This window comes from Salmo salar, chromosome ssa09 (genome assembly GCF_905237065.1).
Source record: "Salmo salar chromosome ssa09, Ssal_v3.1, whole genome shotgun sequence".
In the NCBI taxonomy this organism is placed as follows: Eukaryota; Metazoa; Chordata; class Actinopteri; order Salmoniformes; family Salmonidae; genus Salmo; species Salmo salar.
In genome coordinates, this window is record NC_059450.1 from 145,580,444 (window position 1) to 145,605,125 (window position 24,682).

General features: G+C 39.9%; 2 protein-coding genes across 2 annotated transcripts; both read left to right on the plus strand.

Annotated features, from left to right (window-relative positions):
* Window positions 1–6,824: 6,824 nt before the first annotated feature.
* Window positions 6,825–9,367, plus strand: or40a1 (odorant receptor, family 40, subfamily A, member 1). The gene is given in 3 exon segments (NM_001123563.1): window positions 6,825–6,866; window positions 7,624–8,438; window positions 8,975–9,367. Coding segments are annotated over 2 exon segments (963 nt in total). The 5' UTR covers window positions 6,825–6,866; window positions 7,624–7,642; the 3' UTR covers window positions 9,142–9,367.
* A 12,975-nt stretch (window positions 9,368–22,342) lies between these two features.
* LOC106613178 (olfactory receptor 2AT4) lies at window positions 22,343–23,306 on the plus strand. The gene has a single exon (XM_014215177.1). It carries the CDS (start codon window positions 22,359–22,361, stop codon window positions 23,304–23,306), a length of 948 nt encoding a protein of 315 aa, XP_014070652.1. The 5' UTR covers window positions 22,343–22,358.
* Window positions 23,307–24,682: the final 1,376 nt, after the last annotated feature.

Sequence of the window (24,682 nt, forward strand, 5' to 3'; positions counted from 1 at the left end):
GAGGGTGTGGTATATGCCCAATATTCCACACCTATGTACTGTTCTCTGCACGACGCAATGCAGAGTGCCTAGATACAGCCCTTAGCAGTGGTATATTGGCCATATACCACAAACCCCTAAGGTGCCTTATTGCTATTATAAAAGGGTTACCAACATAAGACCAGTAAAACATTTTTTTTCACACCCCTTGACTTTCTCCACATTCTGTTGTGTTACAGCCCAAATTTAAAACTGATTAAATCTATATTTTTTGGGGCACTGGCCCCTTAAGTGGAATTATGTTTTCAACAATTTTCAAAATGAATTAAAAATTAAAAAGTAAAATGTCTTGAGTCAGTAAGTATTCAACCTCTTTGTTATGGCAAATCAAATCAAATTGTATTTGTCACATACGCCGAATAAAACAGGTGTAGGTAGACCTTACCGTGAAATGCTTACTTAGGGGGCCTTAACCAACAATGCAGTTCAAGAAATAGAGTTAAGAAAATATTTACTAAATAAACTAAACAAAAAAAAATTGAATAAAAAAATAACACAATAAAATAACAATAACGAGGTTATATACAGGGGGTACCAGTACAGAGTTAATGTGCGGGGTACAGGTTAGTCAAGGTAATTTGTATATGTAGGTACCGGTAAGTGGCTATGCATAGATAATAAACAGCAAGCAGCAACAGTGTAAAAACAAAAGGGTGGGGGGGGTGGGGGGGTCAATGTAAATAGTCCTGGTGGGCATTTGATTAATTGTTCAGCAGTCTTACGGCTTGGGGGTAGAAGCTGTTAAGGAGCCTACATCAATGATGTTGCTCTTGCTGCTGGTGATTCTCTGATCCACCTCTAAGCAGACGACACCATTCTGTATACTTCAGGCTCTTCTTTGGACACTGTTAACAAACCTCCAGACGAGCTTCAATGCCATACCACTCTCCTTCCGTGGCCTCCAACTGCTCTTAAATGCAAGTTAAACTAAATTCATGCACTTCAACCGATCGCTGCCCGCACCCGCCCGCCTGTCTAGCTTCACTACTCTGGACGGTTCTGACTTAGAATAAGTGGACAACTACAAATACCTAGGTGTCTGGTTAGACTGTAAACGCTCCTTCCAGACTCACATTAAGCATCTCCAATCGAAAATTAAATCTAGAATCAGCTTCCTATTTCACAACAAAGCATCCTTCACTCATGCTGCCAAACATACGCTTGTAAAACTGACTATCCTACCCATCCTTAACCTCGGCGATGTCATTTACAAAATAGCCTCCAACACTCTACTCAGAAAACTGGATGTAGTCTATCACAATGCCATCTGTTTTGTCACCAATGCCCCATATACTACCCACCACTAGCACGCGCTCCAGCAGGTATATTTCACTGGTCATCCCCAAAGCCAACTCCTCTTTTGGCCGCCTTTCCTTCCAGTTCTCTGCTGCCAATGACTGGAATGAATTGCAAAAATCAATGAAGCTAGAGTCATATCTCCCTCACTATCTTTAAGCATCAGCTGTTAGAGCAGCTTACCAATCACTGTACCTGTACACAGCCCATCTGTAAATAGCCCACCCAACTACCTCATCCCCATATTGTTATATATTTGTTTGCTTCTTTGCACCCCAGTATCTCTACTTGCACATTCATCTTCTGCACATCTATCACTCCAGTGTTTAATTGCTTAAATTGTAATTATTTCGCTACTATGGCCTATTTATTGCCTTACCTCCCTAATCTTACTACATTTGCACACACTGTATATAGATGTTTCTATTGTGTTAATGAGTGTGTGTTTGTTTATCCCATGTGTAACTGTGTTGTTTTTGTCGCACTGCTTTGCTTTATCTTGGCCAGGTCGCAGTTGTAAATGAGAACTTGTTCTCAACTGGCCTACCTGGTTAAAGAAAGGTGAAATATATATATTTTTAAAACAGACTTGGTGCTCCGGTACCACTTGCTGTGCGGTAGCAGAGGGAACAGTCTATGGCAGGCGGTGATGCAACCGGTCAAGATGCTCTCGATGGTGCAGCTGTAGAACTCTTTGAGGATCTGGGGACCCATCCCAAATCTTTCCAGTCTCCTGAGAGGAAAATGTGTTGTCGTGCCCTCTTCACGACTGTCTTGGTGTGTTTGGACCATGATAGTTTGTTGGAACTTGAAACTCTAGACCAACTCCACTACAGCCCCGTCGATGTGAATGGGGGCATGTTTGATCTTCCTTTTCCTGTTGTCCATGATCAGCTCATTTGTCTTGCTCACGTTGAGGGAGAGGTGTCGTCCTGGCACCACACTGCCAGGACTCTGACCTCCTCCAGGAGTAATAATTTGCTTAACAAGTCACATAATAAGTTCCATGGACTCACTCTGTGTGCAGTAATAATAGTGTTTAAAAAATTGTTGGAATGACTAAATCTCTGTACCCCACACAGACACAGACTCAATCACAAAGACCAGGACGTTTTACCAATGCCTCGCAAAGAAGGGCACCTACTGGTAGATGGGTAAAAAAAAATGTAAAAGGCAGACATTGAATATCCCTTTGAGCATGGTGAAATCATTAATTACACTTTGGATGGTGTGTCAATACACCCAATACTCTACAAAGATACAGGAGTCCTTCCTAACTCAGTTGCCGGGGAGGAAGGAAACCACTCAGGGATTTCACCAGGAGGCCAAAGGTGACTTTAAAACAGTTACAGAGTTTTACGGCTGTGATTGGAGAAAACTGAGGATGGATCAACAACATTGTACTTACTCCACAACACTAACCTAATTGACAAGGAGGAAGCCTGTACAGAGTCAAAAATATTCCAAAACATGCATCCTGTTTGCAGCAAGGCACTAAAGGAATACTGCAAAACATGTGGCAAAGCAATTACATTTTTGTCCTGGAAACAAAGTGTTATGTTTGGGGAAAATCCAATACAACACATTACTGTGAGGACCAACGCTGGAGACGAGAATCAAGTACAGGTAGAGAACATGTAAAGGAAAATGGACATATAACAAAAACAAGAATAGTGTCTGGACAGGGGAAGCAAAATTACATTACTACAATAATGCTAAAATGGGGAACACAACTGAGGAACAGACAGATATAGAGGGGGCATTCAAAAACGTGAAGGAGTCCAGGGGCGTCCAATGAGCGCAGATGAGCGTAATGATGGTGACAGGTGTGCGTAATGAAGGGAAGTCTTCACGGACAAAATCCTAGAGGAAAACCTGGTTCTGTCACAGCCTGATCTGTTTCACCTGTCTTGTGCTTGTCTCCACCCCCCTCCAGGTGTCTCCCATTCTCCCCATTATCCCCTGTGCATTTATAGCTCCGTTTTTGTTTGTCTGTTGCCAGTTCGTCTTGTCTCGTCAAGTCTACCAGGTTGTTTTTCTGTTCTCCTATTTCTCTAGTTCCTGTTTCCTAGTCCTCCCGGTTCCGACCATTTCTGCCTGCCCTGACCCCGAGCCTGCCTGCCGTACTGTATTTATCTGACTCTGACCTGGTTACAAACCTCTGCCTGTCTCGACCTGCCCTTTGCCTGGCCCCTATGGTTTAATAAACTACTCTGTGTATTGAACCTTCTGTCTCCTGTGTCTGCATCTGGGTCATATCCTGAGTCTTAATAGGTTCTTTCTGCTTTCCACGAGACACTGGGAAATCAATTCCTTTCATATCTGCAGGACAATAACCTAAAACACAAGGCCAAATCTATACTAGAGGTACTTACCAAGAAGACAGTCAATGTTCCTGAGTGGCCAAGTTACACTTTTGACTTAACCCTTGTGTTGTCTTAAGGGTCACAAATGACCGGCCACTATGTTTAACAGCAGAGAAACCCCCCTAAATTATATTTTCTCAACTTGAAATTGTATTACTTTTCCTAGAGTGACCTCAACATTAGAAAAAGTGAGACATTGCTGTCGTGTCTTTGGCTATGCCGGATTAAATGATATGACATGCTAACTTATAAAATTATTTCTCTGTAATTAATATTACCTGATTAAGCTAATCATGTAAATGTAATTAACTAGAAAGTCGGGGCACCACGGAAGAACGTTTATAGAGCCGTTTTCTTCCGAATAAACTCTTAAAATACTTTGTAATATTTTACATCGATAGCAGTCAATATTAACCCTTGTTTTATTTTCAGTCTCATAATGAAAGTTGTAAATTCTTGGCTATCTTCACGAACCCTGGCTAACAAGTTGAATCAGCAATACAAAATTGGGTTTAATTATTTATTTACTAAATACCTAACTAATCACACAGAATTACAAATACACAGAATACAATGATGTCATACAGAAAACGTCCTGGTGGACAGAACCTGTATGAAAGCTAGTTACACAAAGGAAAGGGGGTTGGGCTTGAATGAAAGAGCGGGAAGATTTAGGAACACAGAAACAGCAGCTATGCTATCGTAAATACATTATCTTATGCATTCTAAATTACCGCCCATTTGGAAAAGGAAAATGCAATAAATATTTACTCTGAGCTGCGCTTCGGTAGATTGGTCGTAGATGCTGGCCGGGTTGGCCAACAGATCTCCCTGTTTTCGGAAGAATGTCAATGGTGGTCCATTGGATACGTGGTGGTATCTTCGTCTGGTTGTTAGACTGGATCCGTCGTCCGTCCTTTCCTAGCCCACATAAGCAGCGGCCGCTGCTAACTCAACGGCTAGGAAGCTTGGTCCTTTGGTGGTGGGTAGTTCTGTCACAGAATCCTTCGTTGTGTTGCAGGGAAGACCAAAATGCAGCGGAGTTGTGGATACTCATATTTTAATTAACAAAAAAAGAGTAAAGCATCCACTTGCCAAAACAATAACCGATAACCACAACACTAAACAGTTTTGCAGGCTCACCAACGCAGTGCAAAAACAACTACCCACAAAACCAAGTGACAAACATACTCCTACATATATGACTCCCAATCAGGAACAACGATCCCCAGCTGTTCCTGATCAGGAGTCACAAGACCAACACAGAACAATCACACACACACAAGACTGCCACGTCCTGACCCCAAAACTACTACAACACCTCCATCTGCTGGTCAGGACGTGACAATCTCTTACTAAAAAAATGTATGTTTACATCTATGCAGTACCTTTAGCAATAATAATAATAATAAACCTCTACTTTAGTAAAGAAAACAATTATGACAGGTGTGTCGTAATAAAAACGAGTGGTGTCCACTGATTAAATGCAGTCTTTCTGCATTGTGAAGAGGGAAAACCCAGATATTCACAAAGTTTGTGATGAATGACAGGTTGTTTCTTCATGCAAAATAGATTTGTGGTTTCAAATTCAATTACGCTACTTTATTTTAGAGGTTTAGTGAACGCGGGTCAGTACACAGAATTCTATGACTACACAAGGGTTAAATCTACTTGAAAATATATGGCAAGACTTGAGAATGTGTCCCGACTTCCGCCGAAGTCGGTCCCTCTCCTTGTTCGGGCGGCGTTCGGCGGTCGACGTCACCGGCTTTCTAGCCACCACCGATCCACTTTTCATTTTCCATTTGTTCTGTCTTTGTCTTATCACACCTGGCTTCACTCACCAATCACTTGTTTATTATTTAACCCTCTGTTCCCCATGTTGTGTTTGTGAGTGATTGTTATTTGTTACGTGGATTATTTGTCAGGCGTTGCACTTTTGTTTTAGACCGTGTTTTGGGCACTTGTATGTGTTATATGCTGTATTTTGGTAACCGGTATTAAAGTGCGCCTGTTTATTATACTCCGCTCTCCTGCACTTGACTTCGCCTCCCATATACACGCCTTACAGAATGGTTGTCTAGCAATGGTCAAGAAACAATTTGACAGAGCTTTAAGAATTTTGAAAAGAATAATGGGCAAATGTTGCACAATCCAATGTTGAACAAACTCACAGCTGTAATTGCTGTCAAAGGTGCTTCTACAATGTATTGACTAAGGGGTGTAAATAGTTATGTAAATAAGATATTGCTGTATTTCATTTTCAATTCATTTGCAAACATTTCGATTTTTTTTAAATTAGTTTGTCTTTATGGGGTATTGTGTATAGATGGGATAGAACATGTGGAATAAGTCAAGGGGTATGAATACTTTCTGAAGGCACTGTACTTTATTGCTACACCTGGTTTAATGCATTTGATGCATATTTCAGACTCTGAAATATACATTTTAGTTGTCAACTGGTCCCTGACAAGTGATTTGCAACTTGCTGAATAGCACACCGGGAAATATGTTATAGAGAACATATGTATTTTAAGCAAACACAGTATTTTAACTGGTTGTTTGATCAACTCTGCTATTTGTTTTGCAAGTTCACTTAACATACATATTTTTATTAATTTTACATTGCTCAAACTCCCTTCCAACGGTCAGGGATAGTGTATGGGTTTAGAAGAGATGTCAAGATAAGCCAGGGGTTTTGAAATGTTCTTACAGGGAGGCCAGAACAAGAGTTAGAAAAGGCAAATGGGAAGACCAAAAGGCTCAGGTTGGTGTTTATTGTCATGAACCTTTCCCTGGAGGCAGAACTGAGCGGTTTAAACTAGATTATCCTTAATTGTTGTTGTCATAAACAGAGAACCTAATGAGTGTAAACATTAGTCAAAAGAGATCATTAAGCCCTGATATGATAAAATAAGATGGTGATAATTAGGTCCTCATCTATTAACAACATTACCTTTAATGAGTCGTTAAATATATATATATATATATATATATATATATATATATATATATATATATATATATATATGTACTTGTTTTCTCACTCTAATTAAACCCAAATGACGATTGCATTCTTGATCACAACTCTTTATAATGGTGGATTTGTCTAATTGTCCTTCAGTTCACACAAAGACTGCTTACAAAACGTTGTTAAAAGCAGAGGTACAGTGGGTGTTCAGTATTATTGATGTTGGTACAGTGGGTGTTCAGTATTATTGATGTTGGTACAGTGGGTGTTCAGTATTATTGATGTTGGTACAGTGGGTGTTCAGTATTATTGATGTTGGTACAGTGGGTGTTCAGTATTATTGATGTTGGTACAGTGGGTGTTCAGTATTATTGATGTTGGTACAGTGGGTGTTCAGTATTATTGATGTTGGTACAGTGGGTGTTCAGTATTATTGATGTTGGTACAGTGGGTGTTCAGTATTATTGATGTTGGTACAGTGGGTGTTCAGTATTATTGATGTTGGTACAGTGGGTGTTCAGTATTATTGATGTTGGTACAGTGGGTGTTCAGTATTATTGATGTTGGTACAGTGGGTGTTCAGTATTATTGATGTTGGTACAGTGGGTGTTCAGTATTATTGATGTTGGTACAGTGGGTGTTCAGTATTATTGATGTTGGTACAGTGGGTGTTCAGTATTATTGATGTTGGTACAGTGGGTGTTCAGTATTATTGATGTTGGTACAGTGGGTGTTCAGTATTATTGATGTTGGTACAGTGGGTGTTCAGTATTATTGATGTTGGTACAGTGGGTGTTCAGTATTATTGTAAAATTGTGTCGGAGAGGTATAAAACGAACAGGAAGGCTGCTTAGTTTGAGATGGTCTTGCCTTAGTCACTTCATTTTGTAACATCGGATAACTTGGATTTTGATTGATTTTCCATTTCAGTAATCTGTATTTCTCTTCCAGACACACAGTGGCCCCTCAAATGGGTTTTTCTGTGCTTTACAATGGAACGGGGTCATCAGATGATGGATTCTACATCACAGCCTTCCACACACTGGGCAATAAGAACTACCTCATCCTAGCTCTCTCTATAATATACATCATCACTCTAATGGGTAACTTTGTTCTGTTAGCAGTCTTCATGATGAACCCAAGCCTTCGAAATCCCAAATATGTTGCAGTGTGCAATTTAGCTGTGGTGGACATCTCTTTGAACAGTGTTATCATCCCCCAGATGGTGCCTGTATTTGTGTTCAATCTGAACTACGTCTCCTTTGGGACGTGTTTTTCTCAGATGTTCTTCATGCATTTATTTGGTGATATGGAGTCCTTCTCCCTGGCTCTCCTAGCGTACGACCGTGTGATAGCCATTTGTTTCCCTCTGCGTTACCTCACTATCAACACCAACCTGAGGATGCTGCTCATCCTGCTAGGGATCTGGACCCTGGCCTTCCTCTTGGAGGTCTACCCTGTTGCCCTGGCCTCTAGCCTGCCTTACTGTGCCTCTAGGGTGGTGCAGAGCTGCTGCTGTGAGCACGGCCCTGTATACAGACTGGCCTGCTCTGACATCTCTTTCAACAGGAAACTAGCAACAGCTAAAACTCTGGCTGTCCTGTTAGGCCCCCTGTCCTTCATCATCTTCACCTATGCTGTGGTGGTGGTTGCAGTGCTGAAGTTTGCCTCGACTACCCAGCGGTGGAAAGCCTTCCACACCTGTCTCACCCATCTGCTGCTGGTACTGGTGTACTACCTCCCTGTCATCCTGGCCTACGTCCTAGGTAAACACAGGGATGACTGTAGACTTCAAAATCAAATCAAATATATTCGTCACGTTCACAGTTTCCCACAGGTATAAAAGGTTCAGCGAAATGTTTATGTGCTCTTCGCCACAACTTTTATACCTGCTGTAAACTGTATGCTCCCTAAGTGTAGATCAGGAATGAAGGAGGACTCTGACTAATTTGCCCCCAAGTGTGTGTTTATTGTACTGTATAAATTAAAGAGCACTAGCACATTGCATTTTAGTAGATACTAAGTGCCTTGCTCAAGGGAACATTGACATATTTTTCACATAGTCAGCTCAGGGATTCAAACCAGCAACCTTTCAGTTACTGGTCCAAACCTCTTAACCACTAGGCTACCTGCCGCACATCTGAGTTGTCTGGTTGTTAGGCTATGACAAGTGGGAGCGTACAGCACGTCTCAGTGCGCAAGTTCCTTCTTATTTTAGCTGAATATCATCATTTACTGTTAATACTATCAATCAAAATCTCAAAGCCACTGGATGTGTGTCTGTTTGTCCCTTCCCTCCTAGGTAACCTGCGCTTGGTGCAATCCTCAGACCTCCTGACTGCCATCCTCACTGTGTCTGTCACCCTGCCACCCATGCTCAATCCTATCATCTACAGCCTAAAGACAGAGGAGCTGCGGGAGAAAATCATCAAACTGTTTGTAAAGACAAAAGTTACTTCCCACAAATGAGACTTTGCGTGGAGTTGTTGATCGTATTTTCAAATCTGCAGCAAAGACTCAAGAACTGTAGATATAAGAAAAGTTTCTAAGTAAGGTGACTTTCCCCTTGCATTTTGTATCTATTTAATTTCAACATGTTCTGTTAATAGTTTTATGAACACTAACTCTTAAGATAATTGCAATAAAACAGTGTCTGACTATTCTTCTGTTGAACACTTAATATTTGCATATTTAACATATTTTATTGTGGTAAATTAATACAATTCAAACTTCTAATTTTCAAATCATTTTTTGGTGCTTTTCAGATACAAGTTTTTATTCCACAGCTGTAATCATGGAGTGTTTATATATTATAATAATAATAACTGGGAAAATTCATGTTGCATCCACCATAAAGAATTTGTTCTTAACTGACTTGCCTAGTTAAAGATTACCTTTAAAAAATAAACTAAATCTATTAACAGAAAGGTACAGCATATCCAGGTAAGATCATTATGATAACTGACAGGGAATGATGAGTGAGTACAGGTATTTCTCACATATAGTGATCATCACATACAATTATGGCACAGAGGTAAAGTTTTGCAAAGTATCTAGATATACAGTATTTGCGTACAAAGAGTTCAGCTCTAATCAAATAACATACATTCATTAGTTCCACTAGATGGCACAAAAACATATTCACTGGCAGAGACATACTGTAGGGCTCTGTTCAAAGGTAAAATGAGTAACACTAATACATTTCATGAATAAGGATTAATAAATGATTTATAAACCTTTAATAAATACATATTTGTAAATATTTGTAAGCATTTGAAAGCATTCATAATCTTTATAATCACTACAATTTATTTAAAAGACAATTTTAACAATTATTTATTTGTTTTTAATATATTCAGTATAAGGTAACATATAAGCAGTTCATACAAGCAGTACGCAAGGGGATAAACGAGGAATAAAAGAGAGATAAAATTAGGAATAAATCAATTAAAAGATATAAAAGAAAAAGAAAAATACATAGTGTTGCAGTTCTTGTATTCTGTGGTAAATATACATAACTATTAAGGAGCAGTGTAGTTACGCGTTTGGGACACAGCATAAGAACAGAGCATAATGGAAATATCTTACTTTGAATTTGACCTAAAACGTATTTCCAAGGCAATCCACAGTGAAAACAGTGCCAAAAAAATATGCAGAAAGTTTCCTGTTTCAGAACAAGAGAATCTGTAATGTTGATCATTATCTACAAGCAGTAGTTTCAGTCTAAGTGAAATAAGTCCAGCTGATGGGAAAGGTTTCTAGATGAAGAAGAAATGTTGTTCCATACCATGGGCCAGTCCCATTTGAGCCCAAGGTTCTCTTGGTCTCTTTCTCACTTCTATGAGATAGGTAAGGTACTGTAGGGTGTTGCCATTATGTGAAGATAATTTCTTATGAATTAAGGACACAAGTCCAGCTATTCTGTTAGAGAAGATCAATTTTGCAAGAAGGTGGGAGCCTGGAAAGGCATCCCATGGTACACCATATGTTTTCAGAGCTGTACATAGTTTAAGCTGAAAAAATATTATGAGCCAGTGATATAATAGGAGTCCTTCAAATCTATTTAGAAGCATTTGTAACATTTACGATAATCTAAATATTTCTAATAGACTATTCATGAAATGAATTATAAAGTGTACCGTGAAATGTACAAGAATGTGAGTCATAATTCAAAAGTCAAGAAACAGTGTTAGCGAAACATATAGTACATGTCATGTCCTGACCATAGTAAGATGTTATTTTCTATGGTAGAGTAGGTCAGGGTGTGACAAGGGGTGTTTTTCTATGTTTTGTATTTCTATGTTCATGTTCTAGTTTTGTATTTCTATGTTGGTCCGCTCCTCCTTACGACAACCGTGACAGTACAATATCATACATCCAAAACATACATTCAAAATATACATTATCATGCATACAAAAATACATTATGCATCCAAAAACATGCATTATCATATTGTACATCCCAAACATACATGATCATACATACATTATCATACAGTACCAGACAAAAGTTTGGACACACGTACCCACTCCAAGGTTTTTCCTTATTTTGACTACTTTCTACATTGTAGAATAATAGCGACTTCATCAAAACTATGAAATAACACATATGGAATCATGTAGTAACCAAAAAAGTGTTAAACAAATCAAAATATATTTTTTATTTGAGATTCTTCAAAGTAGCCACCCTTTGTCTTGACAGGTTTGCACAGTTTTGGCATTCTCTCAACCAGTTCACTTGTAATGCTTTTCCAAACATCTTGAAAGGGGTTCCTACGTACAGTGAGGGAAAATAGTATTTGATCCGCTGCTGATTTTGTACGTTTGCCCACTGACAAAGAAATGATCAGTCTATAATTTTAATGGTAGGTTTATTTGAACAGTGAGAGACAGAATAACAAAAAATCCAGAAAAACGCATGTCAAAAATGTTAAATTGATTTGCATTTTAATGAGGGAAATAAGTATTTGACCCCTCTGCAAAACATGACTTAGTACTTGGTGGCAAAACCCTTGTTGGCAAACACAGAGGTCAGACATTTCTTGTAGTTGGCCACCAGGGTTGCACACATCTCAGGAGGGATTTTGTCCCACTCCTCTTTGCAGATCTTCTCCATGTCATTAAGGTTTTGAGGCTGACGTTTGGCAACTCGAACCTTCAGCTCCCTCCACAGATTTTCTATGGGATCAAGGTCTGGAGACTGGCTAGGCCACTCCAGGACCTTAATGTGCTTCTTCTTGAGCCACTCCTTTGCCTTGGCCGTGTGTTTTGTGTCATTGTCATGCTGGAATACCCATCCACGACCCATTTTCAATGCCCTGGTTGAGGGAAGGAGGTTCTCACCCAAGATTTGACTGTACATGGCCCCGTCCATCGTCCCTTTGATGCGGTGAAGTTGTCCTGTCCCCTTAGCAGAAAAAGACCCCCAAAGCATAATGTTTCCACCTTCATGTTTGACGGTGGGGATGGTGTTCTTGGGTCATAGGCAGCATTCCTCCTCCTCCAAACACGGCGAGTTGAGTTGATGCCAAAGAGCTCCATTTTGGTCTCATCTGGCCACAACACTTTCACCCAGTTGTCCTCTGAATCATTCAGATGTTCATCGGCAAACTTCAGACGGGCATGAATATGTGCTTTCTTGAGCAGGGGGACCTTGCGGGCGCTGCAGGATTTCAGTCCTTCACGGCATAGTGTGTTACCAATTGTTTTCTTGGTGCCTATGGTCCCAGCTGCCTTGAGATCATTGGCAAGATCCTCCCGTGTAGTTCTGGGCTGATTCCTCACCATTCTCATGATCATTGCAACTCCACGAGGTGAGATCTTGCATGGAGCCCCAGGCCGAGGGAGATTGACAGTTCTTTTGTGTTTCTTCCATTTGCGAATAATCGCGCCAACTGTTGTCACCTTCTCACCAAGCTGCTTGGCGATGTTCTTGTAGCCCATTCCAGCCTTGTGTAGCTCTACAATCTTGTCCCTGACATCCTTGGAGAGCTGTTTGGTCTTGGCCATGGTGGAGAGTTTGGAAACTGATTGATTGATTGCTTCTGTGGACAGGTGTCTTTTATACAGGTAACAAGCTGAGATTCGGAGCACTCCCTTTAAGAGTGTGCTCCTAATCTAAGCTCGGTACCTTTATAAAAGACACCTGGGAGCCAGAAATCTTTCTGATTGAGAGGGGGTCAAATACTTATTTCCCTCATTAAAATGTAAATCAATTTATAACATTTTTGACATGTGTTTTTCTGGATTTTTTTGTTGTTATTCTGTCTCTCACTGTTCAAATAAACCTACCATTAAAATTATAGACTGATAATTTCTTTGTCAGTGGGTAAATGTACAAAATCAGCAGGTGATCAAACACTTTTTTCCCTCACTCTATGCTGAGCACTTTTTGGCTGCCTTTCCTTCACTGTCCAACTCATCACAAACCATCTCAATTGGGTTGAGGTTGGGTGATGGAGAATCAATGTCAATGAGTAACACTCATTTTACCTTCATAACTAAGAGTGTGAAACCCGGCACAAAAATTGGTGCTGCAGTCAGCTTTTGCAACATTATAATTACAATATTTTCTGATACAAAATGACATTTGACTTCAGGTAACCAAATTACATCTAGATTAAGATGTCTTTATCATGAGCACCACAATGTATTGAAGTCTGAAATTTTACCAGCATGTCATATGGGGGTTAGAATCATGACCATTAAGTTGTTTGCAGGTCAGAAAGAACAGTCATGCTTTGTTTTTAAATGTGTCTCAATAGACATCATGCTGAAAACTACACACATCAATACATCCCAAAATAAATCATTAGACTAACTAATGCTGCCATTGGTGTCCTGAGATTTCAATTACACATGAGATAATGGAGTATTAACTGACTATTCACTCCTTGAATCACTCCAGGGGCAGGGACTAGGCGTAGACAGGGAGGATTTACATTTTAGCCAGTCATTCAGGATGGTGTGTCTGCTAAATGACTTACAGATGTAATGTGATCTATAAAAACTAACTCAAAGTGGTCATTTACTGTAAGACAAATAACACCATTCCTCTGTAGCTCAGTTGGTGGAGCATGGATCTCTGCAAACGCCTTGATAGTGGGTTCAATCCTGGGACCAACGGTACTAAATGTAAGTCGCTTGAGACAAAAGCATTTGCTAAATGGCATATGATATTGCAATTTAATTGTTTTTCTCAGGAAAAATCTAAAACATCAATGTGTATTGCCTAGGTTGAATAAAGTAAATCTTATGTGCAATTTATTTACTGTTCATGAAGTATACTACAAAATGGATGGCACCGTAGCACTGCTCAGGTGTTCCACAGCTAATTGAGCTACTGTAGGTTGATGACGTGTGGACGATTTAGAATGTAATCTGAAGAGACAGATGTCCCAATTCCATTCATCAGAGTTAGGCCACCTGACAGAAGGCTGATGCAAACATGAAAGCAAGTTTTATATCAGATTTGTATTGATTTATACCTCATGTCTGTTATTGCCAATAGAGAACATAGTAAAAATGAAATGAACATACTGTAGGCTAGCATGCTTCTACAGAGCACTGCAACTGACACGTTTTTACACATTCACTCATACAGTAAGCTACACAACAAAGAGATGACTTCAATAAACCTTTTTTTTATTCAGTGGGCTTAACTTTGTTAAAAATCTTCAACATTTAGTTTTTGATCTCTTTGGTTCTTATACAGTATACAAAGAGATTTACAAGAGAGGGTTCAAGAATAGCCCCGATCATCAAGCCATGACGCTCTTCCAAGGTCAGCACCACGCCTAGCCTGGTCAAGACTACACAAACAAATAAAGGAACATGATGGCACACTACCACTATCAAGTAACTGAAGTAAGTGCTGTACATCTTCCTCTTGTCATTCTTGGAGGACAATAACCATAGCAAATATGATCCATATGTAGGACAGGCAAATAAAACAGAACATGCCAAACAGGAGAAAGAAGATGACAATGATTATCATATTGAAATAGGAGCTGGGATTGACACAAGTGGCTCTCACTAAAGCAGCATAATGACAGAAGGTGTATTTGAGGGTTGAGTGGTAGTAAGGGAGAGGAATAACAGCCACAAAGGTAAAGGCAACCCCCAACAGAGCATCTGGACAGGGGAAATAAAACATTAATGCTGACATGGGGATCAAACTGAGGAACAGACAGATGTAGAGGGGAAAATCAACAAAGTCAATGAGTCCAGGTGAGTCCAATGAAACGCTGATGCGCGTAATGATGGTGACAGGTGTGCATAATAATGGACAGCCTGGTGACCTCAAGCACCAGAGAGGGGGAGCGGGTGCAGGCGTGACAATGGATGTGGGTACGTAGACCGGCAAGCCACTGTGGCCCCTTATTGAGGGGTTTACAGTTTTTGTGGCCCCCACCCCATCAAAGTTGCTCATCCCTGGTATAGAATGAGCATTTACATGACACTTCAAAATTCTATGGCAGCCATGTTAGCGCCTCATTAACATTACATATATGTAGGAAATATTGAAACAATGCTACTTAAATTAATTTCTAGAACTAGAACAATATTCCGAATTCTAACAGTTGGCCAAATTAAGTGGTAATGCCCAAGAAGCTGATATTTGGAGGATATATTGGCACGGTTGTTGTTAGGCCCGAGGCGAAGTCGAGGGCTGGCAAACCGTGTCAATATATCCTACAAACACTGGCTTCGAGGCCATTATCACTTAAATACCCCAACCCCTCCGGCCTTATTGCTTACTCATAAACCCGGTAGTTCAAGCCCTGAAAGCTGATTGGCTGATAGGCGTACTATATCAGACCGTAAATACTATGGGTATAACAAAAAATAACTTTTACTGGTCTGATTATGTTGGTAACCTGTTGATAATATCAATAAGGCACCTCGGGGGGTTGTGGTATATGGCCAATATACCACGGCAAAGGGCTGTATCCAGGCACTCTGCATTGCATCGTGTGTACGAACAGCCCTTCGCCGTGGTATATTGGCCATATACCACACCTACTCAGGCCTTATTGCTTAATAGTATTGCTCGGCATGTAACTGAATGGAGTGGTTGGATGCAGTCATTCTGGTGGCAGGCAGTCGATCCAGTCAGTACTCTGTCACTCATTGTCACACTTCATGACTTTTGTATGGACACTAGGTTGATCATGTGAAATTAAATTAAATATTCCTGTATGCAATTTAGCCATTAATAAGCGACTTGTAGTCATGTGTGCATTTATGTTACATTTGGTTGGTCCCGGGAATTGTTTGCACTGCCCCAGCGTTACGAACGCCATGACCTACCAACGGAGCTACAAAGGACCACATTGTGGATAACCTGTCATCTACCTACAGCTCTGAGATGTAGGTTTACCATTCATACGAGGCTAATGCTTTCCTGATCGTCGGGTACCTATACTGGTTGAAAAGTAGTCATTTAAGTTTCTAGTTCCCTTAAAACTTCCTCTGATGATTTGTCCAAACAATAATATATTTCAAGCGAAAATACTGAATATAAAACATAAGTAGCTATTATGTATTAGGGTACATGTGTCTGATGTGTTGTGCCATGTTCTTGCTAGACAGATACGTTTGTTTGTACTGTATATGTTTCTCAGAGGCAAACCCTGTCTTTCAACAACATACAACAAATTAAGTCTTTAAGGATTACTGTCTAATTAGTGTCTCTCTCATACACTATGTTCCCTTGTGTGTGATTAGTGAGGAGTGTGTGTGTGTGTTCCTGTTTTGCTGTTCTGATTTCACTATGTATGTGCAAACAATGGTCTTGGACCTTCTCTCAACAAATTATATTCATACTGTATACATACTATATCATAATAACTAAGCAACTGTTTGTCTACATTTTGTCCCTTTTTGTTTAGCTGAAGTGTATTTCTTCTCAAGGTGTATCTTTATTATAACTACACCATAGACTTTGAACCACTTTTACCAGGCCCAAGAAAGGATTATCAAATAATATGATTTGGGATAACAAAGCCCTATAAGGTTTACTATAAAGTGAAAATAATAATTACATTCTCTTTTTAATAGGACTTCCTCCTGTCCTTATTTGACCATTATCTGACTTTTCATGTTGAAAGATAAGGTAACCAAATCATGGTGTTAGTCTTTTTCTACAGTGGCCCATTATAGTTGCTGCTATTATGGTTATGAATGGGCGATGCACACTGCCTGTGAAAGCTCATATACACTTTCTTGTCTTGGTCTGCTCACATTTCAGAACATCACATCTCATATAACAGTCGCTGGGGATGTTACCTATTTTATCAAATGATTAATACTGGAACCCCTCTGGGGTCGTTTAACAGGCTGCTGCTTCCTTTTCTTCCTAGGGGATTTATAAACGGTTTACTAATATCATTAGACAAGATGGGCTTTGGGAATACATGATATACTTTCCCATTGACCCTTAGCGATCCCCTGGCACTGCACTGTCTGTGAAAGGGTGACTACACTAATGAATAACAACTTGTCCAAACCTATTCACAGAGTATGAAAGGTTGAGAGAGAAGGGAGATCAAGGGAATGCAATATTAAAAAGGTTGCAGCCAAAGACATAATCAATTAACATCCGAAATTATTGGCACCCTTGATAAAGATGAGGAAAAAATACTTTGTGTACTCAGCCTTTTTCTATAATGTTTCATGAGATTGAAGAACATGTTGGGAGGTGACCTTTCCTCCTTACAGAATCTTTCTAGATTCTTCAATCCTTTGAAAAGGCTGGCCGAACAGGCCCCCATTAACATCGGCGGGGCTGTAGTGGAGCGGGTTGAGAGTTAAGTTCCTTGGTGTCCACATCACCAACAAACTACCATGTTCCAAACACACCAAGACAGTCGTGAAGAGGGCACGATAACACCTTTTCCCTCTCAGGAGACTGAAAGGATTTGGCAAATGGTCCCCAGATTGTCAAAAGAATCTACAGCTGCACCATTGAGAGCATCCTGAACGGTTGCATCACCGCCTGGTATGGCAACTGCTCGGCATCTGACCATAAGGCACTACAGAGGGTACTGCGTACGGCCCAAACTCTCAACCCGCCAAAATACAGTTACTTCAAACTGAGATTTACAGTAGAACAGACTGTTTGATTTTATTTAAAAGAATGGTTATGGGTGCCAATAATTTTGACACCAATCAGGGTTTTTTTTTTACTTGTTATTAAAGAAAATAACAACTGTGTTAGTATAAAAAAATATAATTAAAAAAATGTTTGCATACAATGTAGCTTAGTATTTGTGTTATTTATTTTATAGAGCATTTTTTGCTCATATTTAACAAGGGTGCCAATAATTTTGGTGGTGACTGTATAAAGTGGAGGAGGAAGGAATGTCCCCACAGGACTAGGTCCTATCTTGAGATCTGTGCATGGAATTCACCATTGTCATCAATGCAATACTTACAGTATGAGAGAGATTGGGTTATCAAATTAGGGATTTGGCCCTCAATGATTGCAGTTTACCCATGAAAGGATGCAGGGTCCAATTCAAGCAATTACAGACCAAGGAAAACTGCAGGGCTGGTCACTCAAATATGTCAGTCTTTATGTGCCGTATAGGCCTTTGAGCCAATCAGCATGTATGCATGTTCCAGTGTGCAGTTTTTACACTTGTTTTTGGATACCAATAGGCAGTAGTTGACTAATGAAAATCATGACGTGCGATTTCTCAAGTGGCTGAGAGAAGGTGGTTCACTTTAAGAAAGTCAGAAATTGTTTAAATTCAGAGACATCCAATGCCAGTCTGGTCAGTGTCATCCACCAACTATGTGTCTTTAACAAGAGAGCTTAGTTTTATTGCTTCTTTAATCAGAACAACAGTTTTCAGCTGTGCTAACGTAATTGCAAAAGGGTTTTCTAATGATCAATTAGCCTTTTAAAATGACAAACTTAGATTAGCTAACACAACGTGCCATTGGAACACAGGAGTGATGGTTGCTGATAATGGGCCTCTGCACGCCTATGTAGATATTCCATACAAAATCAGCCGTTTCCAGCTACAATAATTATTTACAACATTAACAATGTCTACACGGTATTTCTGATCAATTTGATCATTATCGTCGTTATTCGGTATTTTGTTATTTTAATGAACCAAAAAAATTGCTTTTCTTTCAAAGACAAGGACATTTCTAAGTGACCCCAAACTTTTGAACGGTAGTATATATATATATATATATATATATGTGATAATAAAAAAGGGATTTGGGCACATGTTATAAAACTGTACTATGAGTTTATATATGAAATTATTATCATAAACAGGTCAGAGGTCACAGGACTGATATATGCAAATAACAGGGTTGGGGTGTGTAGCGAATAGCTGGATGTAGGTTACTGTTGGTGACTTAGAGAATACAGGCCTAAGTGGGTAAAAGGGCTGAGATAAGCAAGTAACAGGAATGAAGTGTATTGGCAAAGGAACTGGGGTCTATGAGTAACAAATAGGGTATTTAGGTCTAGGATATGGGTGAATTGGTACATGATTGTATCAACAGGGCATATGGGTTTTAGGGTTAGGACATGGGGGTGACAGGCCTGGGGTGCATGGGTAATTGGGTTTATGAGTGTGGGTAAGTGGGCTGAGGTATACAGATATTGGGGCTGAGGAATGGGGACTTAATTTTATTATAGGCAGAGCACTGTATGTTTCCATCGGTCACAATAAAACATACTTTTTGACTTTTTAGTAGAAAAAGCTATATCAAATCAAATTTATTGGTCACATACACGTGGTTAGCAGATGTTAATGCGAGTGTAGCGAAATGCTTGTGCTTCTAGTTCTGACAGTGCAGTAATCTCTAACAAGTAGTCTAACAATTCCCCAACAACTACCTAATACACACAAATCTAAAGGAATGGAATAAGAATATGTACATATAAATATATGGATGAGCGATGGCCGAGCGGCATAGGCAAGATGCAATAGATGGTATAAGATACAGTATAAACATATGAGATGAGTAATGTAAGATATGTAAACATTATTAAAGTGGCATTGTTTAAAGTGACTATTGACTCTATGTAGGCAGCAGCCTCTCTGAGTTAGTGATTGCTGTTTAACAGTCTGATGGCCGTGAGATAGAAGCTGTTTTTCAGTCTCTCAGTCCCAGCTTTGATGCACCTGTACTGACCTCGCCTTCTGGATGGTAGCGGGGTGAACAGGCAGTGGCTCGGGTGGTTGTTGTCCTTGATGATCTTTTTGGCCTTCCTGTAACATCGGGTGCTGTAGGTGTCCTGGAGGGCAGGTAGTTTGCCCCTGGTGATATGTTGTGCAGACCGCACCACCCTCTGGAGAGCCTTGCGGTTGTAGGCGGTGCAGTTGCCGTACCAGGCGGTGATACAGCCCAACAGGATGCTCTCAGTTGTGCATCTGTAAAAGTTTGTCAGGGTTTTAGGTGACAAGCCAAATTTCTTCAGCCTCCTGAGGTTGAAGAGGCACCTTCTTCACCACACTGTCTGAGTGGGTGGACCATTTCAGTCTGTCTGATGTGTACGCCAAGGAACTTAAAACTATAAACTATATGGATTACATGTTAGGGTTACTAATAGCATATGATTTCCATAGTGGCATGTCTGGGAACAAATGGGTTAAGAAAGTTAACAAAAAAAGAAAATATTTTTATTTATTAAGATAGGTAACCATATATGTAACTACCAAACTTTTTTAATTGCTAAGTATGATGAAATAAAAATGTGTCTTTGAATAGTCTTTGTTTGTGTAGATATTTTGCATCATTACATCATGATTTAAATAAATAAACTGTCCTCTCACTGTCAACTGTGTTTATCTTCAGCAAACTAAACATGTGTAAATATTTGTATGAACATAAGATTCAACAACTGAGACATAAACTGAACAAGTTCCACAGACATGTGACATTTCTGGAAGGGAATGGCCCTAGCCCTCACCCTCCGATCCAACAGGTCCCAGATCTGCTCAAGGGGATTGAGATCCGGGCTATTCGCTGGCCATGGCAGAACACTGACATTCCTGTCGTGCAGGAAATCACGCAGTGAACGAGCAGTATGGCTGGTGGCATTGTCATGCTGGAGGGTCATGTCAGTATGAGCCTGCAGGAAGGGTAACAAGAGGGAGGAGGATGTCTTCCCAATAACGCACAGCGTTGAGATTGCCTGCAATGACAGTCCGATGATGCTGTGACACATCGCCCCAGACCATGACGGACCCTCCACCTCCAAATCGATTCCGCTCCAGAGTACAGTCCTCAGTGTAACACTCATTCCTTCAAAGATAAACGCGAATCCGACCATCACCGCTGGTAAGACAAAACCGCGACTCGTCAGTGAAGAGCACTTTTTGCCAGTCCTGTCTGGTCCAGTGACGGTGGGTTTGTGCCCATTGGTGACATTGTTGCCAGTGATGTCTGGTGTGGACCTGCCTTCAACAGGCCAACAAGCCCTCAGTCCAGCCTCTCTCAGCCTATTGCGGACAGTCTGAGCACTGATGGAGGGATTGTGCATTCCTGGTGTAACTCGGGTAGTTGTTGTTGCCATCCTGTACCTGTCCCACAGGTGTGATGTTTGAATGTACCGATCCTGTGCAGGTGTTGTTACACATGGTCTGCCAATGCGAGGATGATCAGCTGTCCGTCCTGTCTCCCTGTAGCGCTGTCTTAGGTGTCTCACAGTACGGACATTGCAATGTATTGCCCTGGCCACATCTGCAGTCCTCATGCCTCCTTGCAGCTTGCCTAAGGCACGTTCACGCAGATGAGCAGGGACCCTGGGCATCTTTCTTTTGGTGTTTTTCAGAGTCAGTAGAAAGGCCTCTTTAGTGTCCTAAGTTTTTATAACTGTGACCTTAATTGCCTAGCGTCTGTAAGCTGTTAGTGTTTTAACGACCGTTCCACAGGTGTATGTTCATTAATTGTTTATGCTTCATTGAACAAGCATTGGAAACTGTGTTTAAACCCTTTACAATGAAGATCTGTGAAGTTATTTGGATTTTTACAAATGATCTTTGAAAGACAGTAAAAAATGAAAATGTTTCAGGACCCTGAGTTTACATGACAAAGAACAAGAGAAAAACACTCAAACACCTTGAGTATAATTACCTTAGGGAGTAAGGTCAGGTGCAGAATTATGTCACGGGGTGTCAACAGTTATTATAAAATGGACACTGCAAGTGTCCGTGTCAGACATCAGACTTGGCTAAGCCCTGATTTACTACTATGCAGATCTGGAGTTACATGGCATGTCTTGATAGCTCACTTTATACATCTTCTTAATGTGTTTTCTGAATATATGAATCAGATGGATATGTTCTCTAATCTTTAGATGAAAGTCTTATTGAAAGGCTTTGTTGTGAGGTGCAGCTTTTGCATTGACATGCCACAAATTGGGCGATGCAGTCAACAGTATTGAAACAATTATGCAAAATTAATTACTTTTGTAATATTCTTTACATGTCCTAATATCTTGACAGTCATATGTAGTGGGAAATGTAATGTGATCAATAACTTGATATCACTTGTAATATCAATAAGATGCTAATTAAGGATCGGACCTGAAGGAAGGACATGCATATTATTGATACCATTTGAAAGGAAACACTTTGAAGTTTGTGAAAATGTGGATTTAATAATTAACTAATCCTTTATTTCCGCAGGTTGTCTAAGAGACCATCATCATGTCAGCTGGGAATCACAGCTTTGTGACAGAGTTTATTATCGTTGGGTTCCCTGGACTTCAGCCAGAGTTCTACGGCCTTGCCTCAACTGTATTATTCTTGGTGTATTTTTGCACTGCAGTAGGAAATGTTATTATTCTTGTATTGTTCGCAACAGACCGGGATCTCCACAAACCCATGTATTTTGTTATTTTACATCTGGTTGTTTCTGATGTTCTCTTTAGCACCACCACATTACCAAAGATTATTGCCAGGTATTGGTTTCAAGCAGGAGCCATTTCATTCACAGGTTGTTTTGTCCAGATGTACTTAGTGCACTATTTTGGAACTGTAAATTCATACATTCTATTTATAATGGCTTTAGACCGATATGTTTCAATCTGTTTTCCGCTCAGATATCCAATGATTATCAAAAACTCCACTATTCATATTCTCAGTGCCACTGCGTGGATTGTTGCGAAAGCCGGCCCATTGATGATGGTAATTAGGGCCTATCCTCTTCCTTACTGTGACTCAAACAAAATCACGCAGTGCTACTGTGATCATATCGCTATAACAACGCTTGCATGCACAGATAGGGCCCCTTATAGTTTTCCTGCTTTTATCTTTGCCATGCTGGCATTACTGGGACCTCTTGCTTTTATTATATTCTCATATTGCTCTATTATTGTGGCAGTTCTTCAGATTGCGAGCACCCAAGGCCGCCTCAAAACCCTTTCTACCTGCAGTGGTCAGCTGATCATCATTGCCCTGTATTATCTCCCCAGGTGTTTTATTTATCTGTCCAGTAATATCGGCATTAGATTCAGCACTGATTTACGCATTGTTATTATCATGTTGTATAGCCTGCTCCCTCCCCTGATCAATCCACTGATATACAGTTTCAAAACTAAACATATAAAACAGAGCTTGATGAAAATATTCAAAAGATCAACTGCTCCACAGTAAAAGAGTGTCTCTGCTGTATCTTGATGATTTATGTAACACAACTACTCAAATTGTTTTGCAATTGTTTGAATTCATCCAATTCATTATGGTGTACACATGCTTAATGATTGAGTATTATTTATTTTAAAAAATGTATTAAAACAAAAATCTATTTATCTGTTTTTACCACATGTATTTTTATTTAGCATTGTTGACTCAACACTGAATTGCTTAGTAAAAGTTTTAATTTGAAAGTTGGTGAACACATCAGTCAACATCACTAAACAATGCTAATATCATTTATAAAGCTAGTATCTGCTGTGCTGTTGCTAGATTTTTTGGGACGTATAAATGAATAATACATTCTAAACACTTCTACATTAATGTGGATGCTACCATGATTACGGATAGTCCTGAGTGAATCGTGAATAATGATGAGTGAAAACGTTACAGATGCACAAATATCATACCCCACCAAAAATGCTAACCTCCCCTGTTACTGGGCACAAAGACAAGCAGAAACACAACAAAAACAAACAGCAAATGCACCCAACAAGTTTGTAGATTCACACGCTCGATGTAATCATTGCATGCTAGGAATATGGGACCAAATACTAAAACTTTTGACTACTTGAATACACATATTTGTGAATTTGTCCCAATACTTTTGGTCCCCTGAAATGGGGGGACTATGTACAACAAGTGCTTTCATTTCTAAATGGTTCCCCCCATATGGATGAAAATACCCTCAAATTAAAGCTGACAGTCTGCACTTTAACCTCATAGTCATTGTATCGTTTCAAATACAAAGTGCTGGAGTTGAGAGCCAAAACAACAACAAAATTGTCACTGTCCGAATACATTTGGGGCTCACTGTAACGTAGATTCAAAAACATGAGCTGGAGCACACCCAGAAAAATTAGTTTGTGTGGAGGTGCTGACTAATGGCGAAAAAACAATCAAAATAAAGTCTCACACTCCATGTATAAACTCCCAGCAATTTAATGGGTATTTACCAACGTTTCGGCATCACTGTGCCTTCCTCAGGGTGTACGAATACTTTTGGCGCTCACTGTAACGTATACATTCCTCATGAGCTTAGTTCAGCTGTTTGACCCAATTACAACTCAAAATAAGTTTGTTTTACTCCAACGTTTGTAAACAATGTAAATGTAAGCAAACACTGTCAGCCTTAAAACATGGTTACAACTAAAACGTTGATATCATTAAACGCATTAAAAAAGTCACGACGAGGCTGAATTAAACAGGATATGGGGCAACAATTTTATAAATACCAACAGACAATTTGTTCGTTTGACATGGTGGGATCTTTTTGTGTTGGTAAAATGAACTAGGTAACACATTGCAATGGAAACGCCTTTTTGTACAAATAGTGA

Bases quoted from the DNA above. Each gene is read 5' to 3' on its own strand.
- LOC106613178 (XM_014215177.1), top strand. From the start codon at position 22,359: ATGTCAGCTGGGAATCACAGCTTTGTGACAGAGTTTATTATCGTTGGG.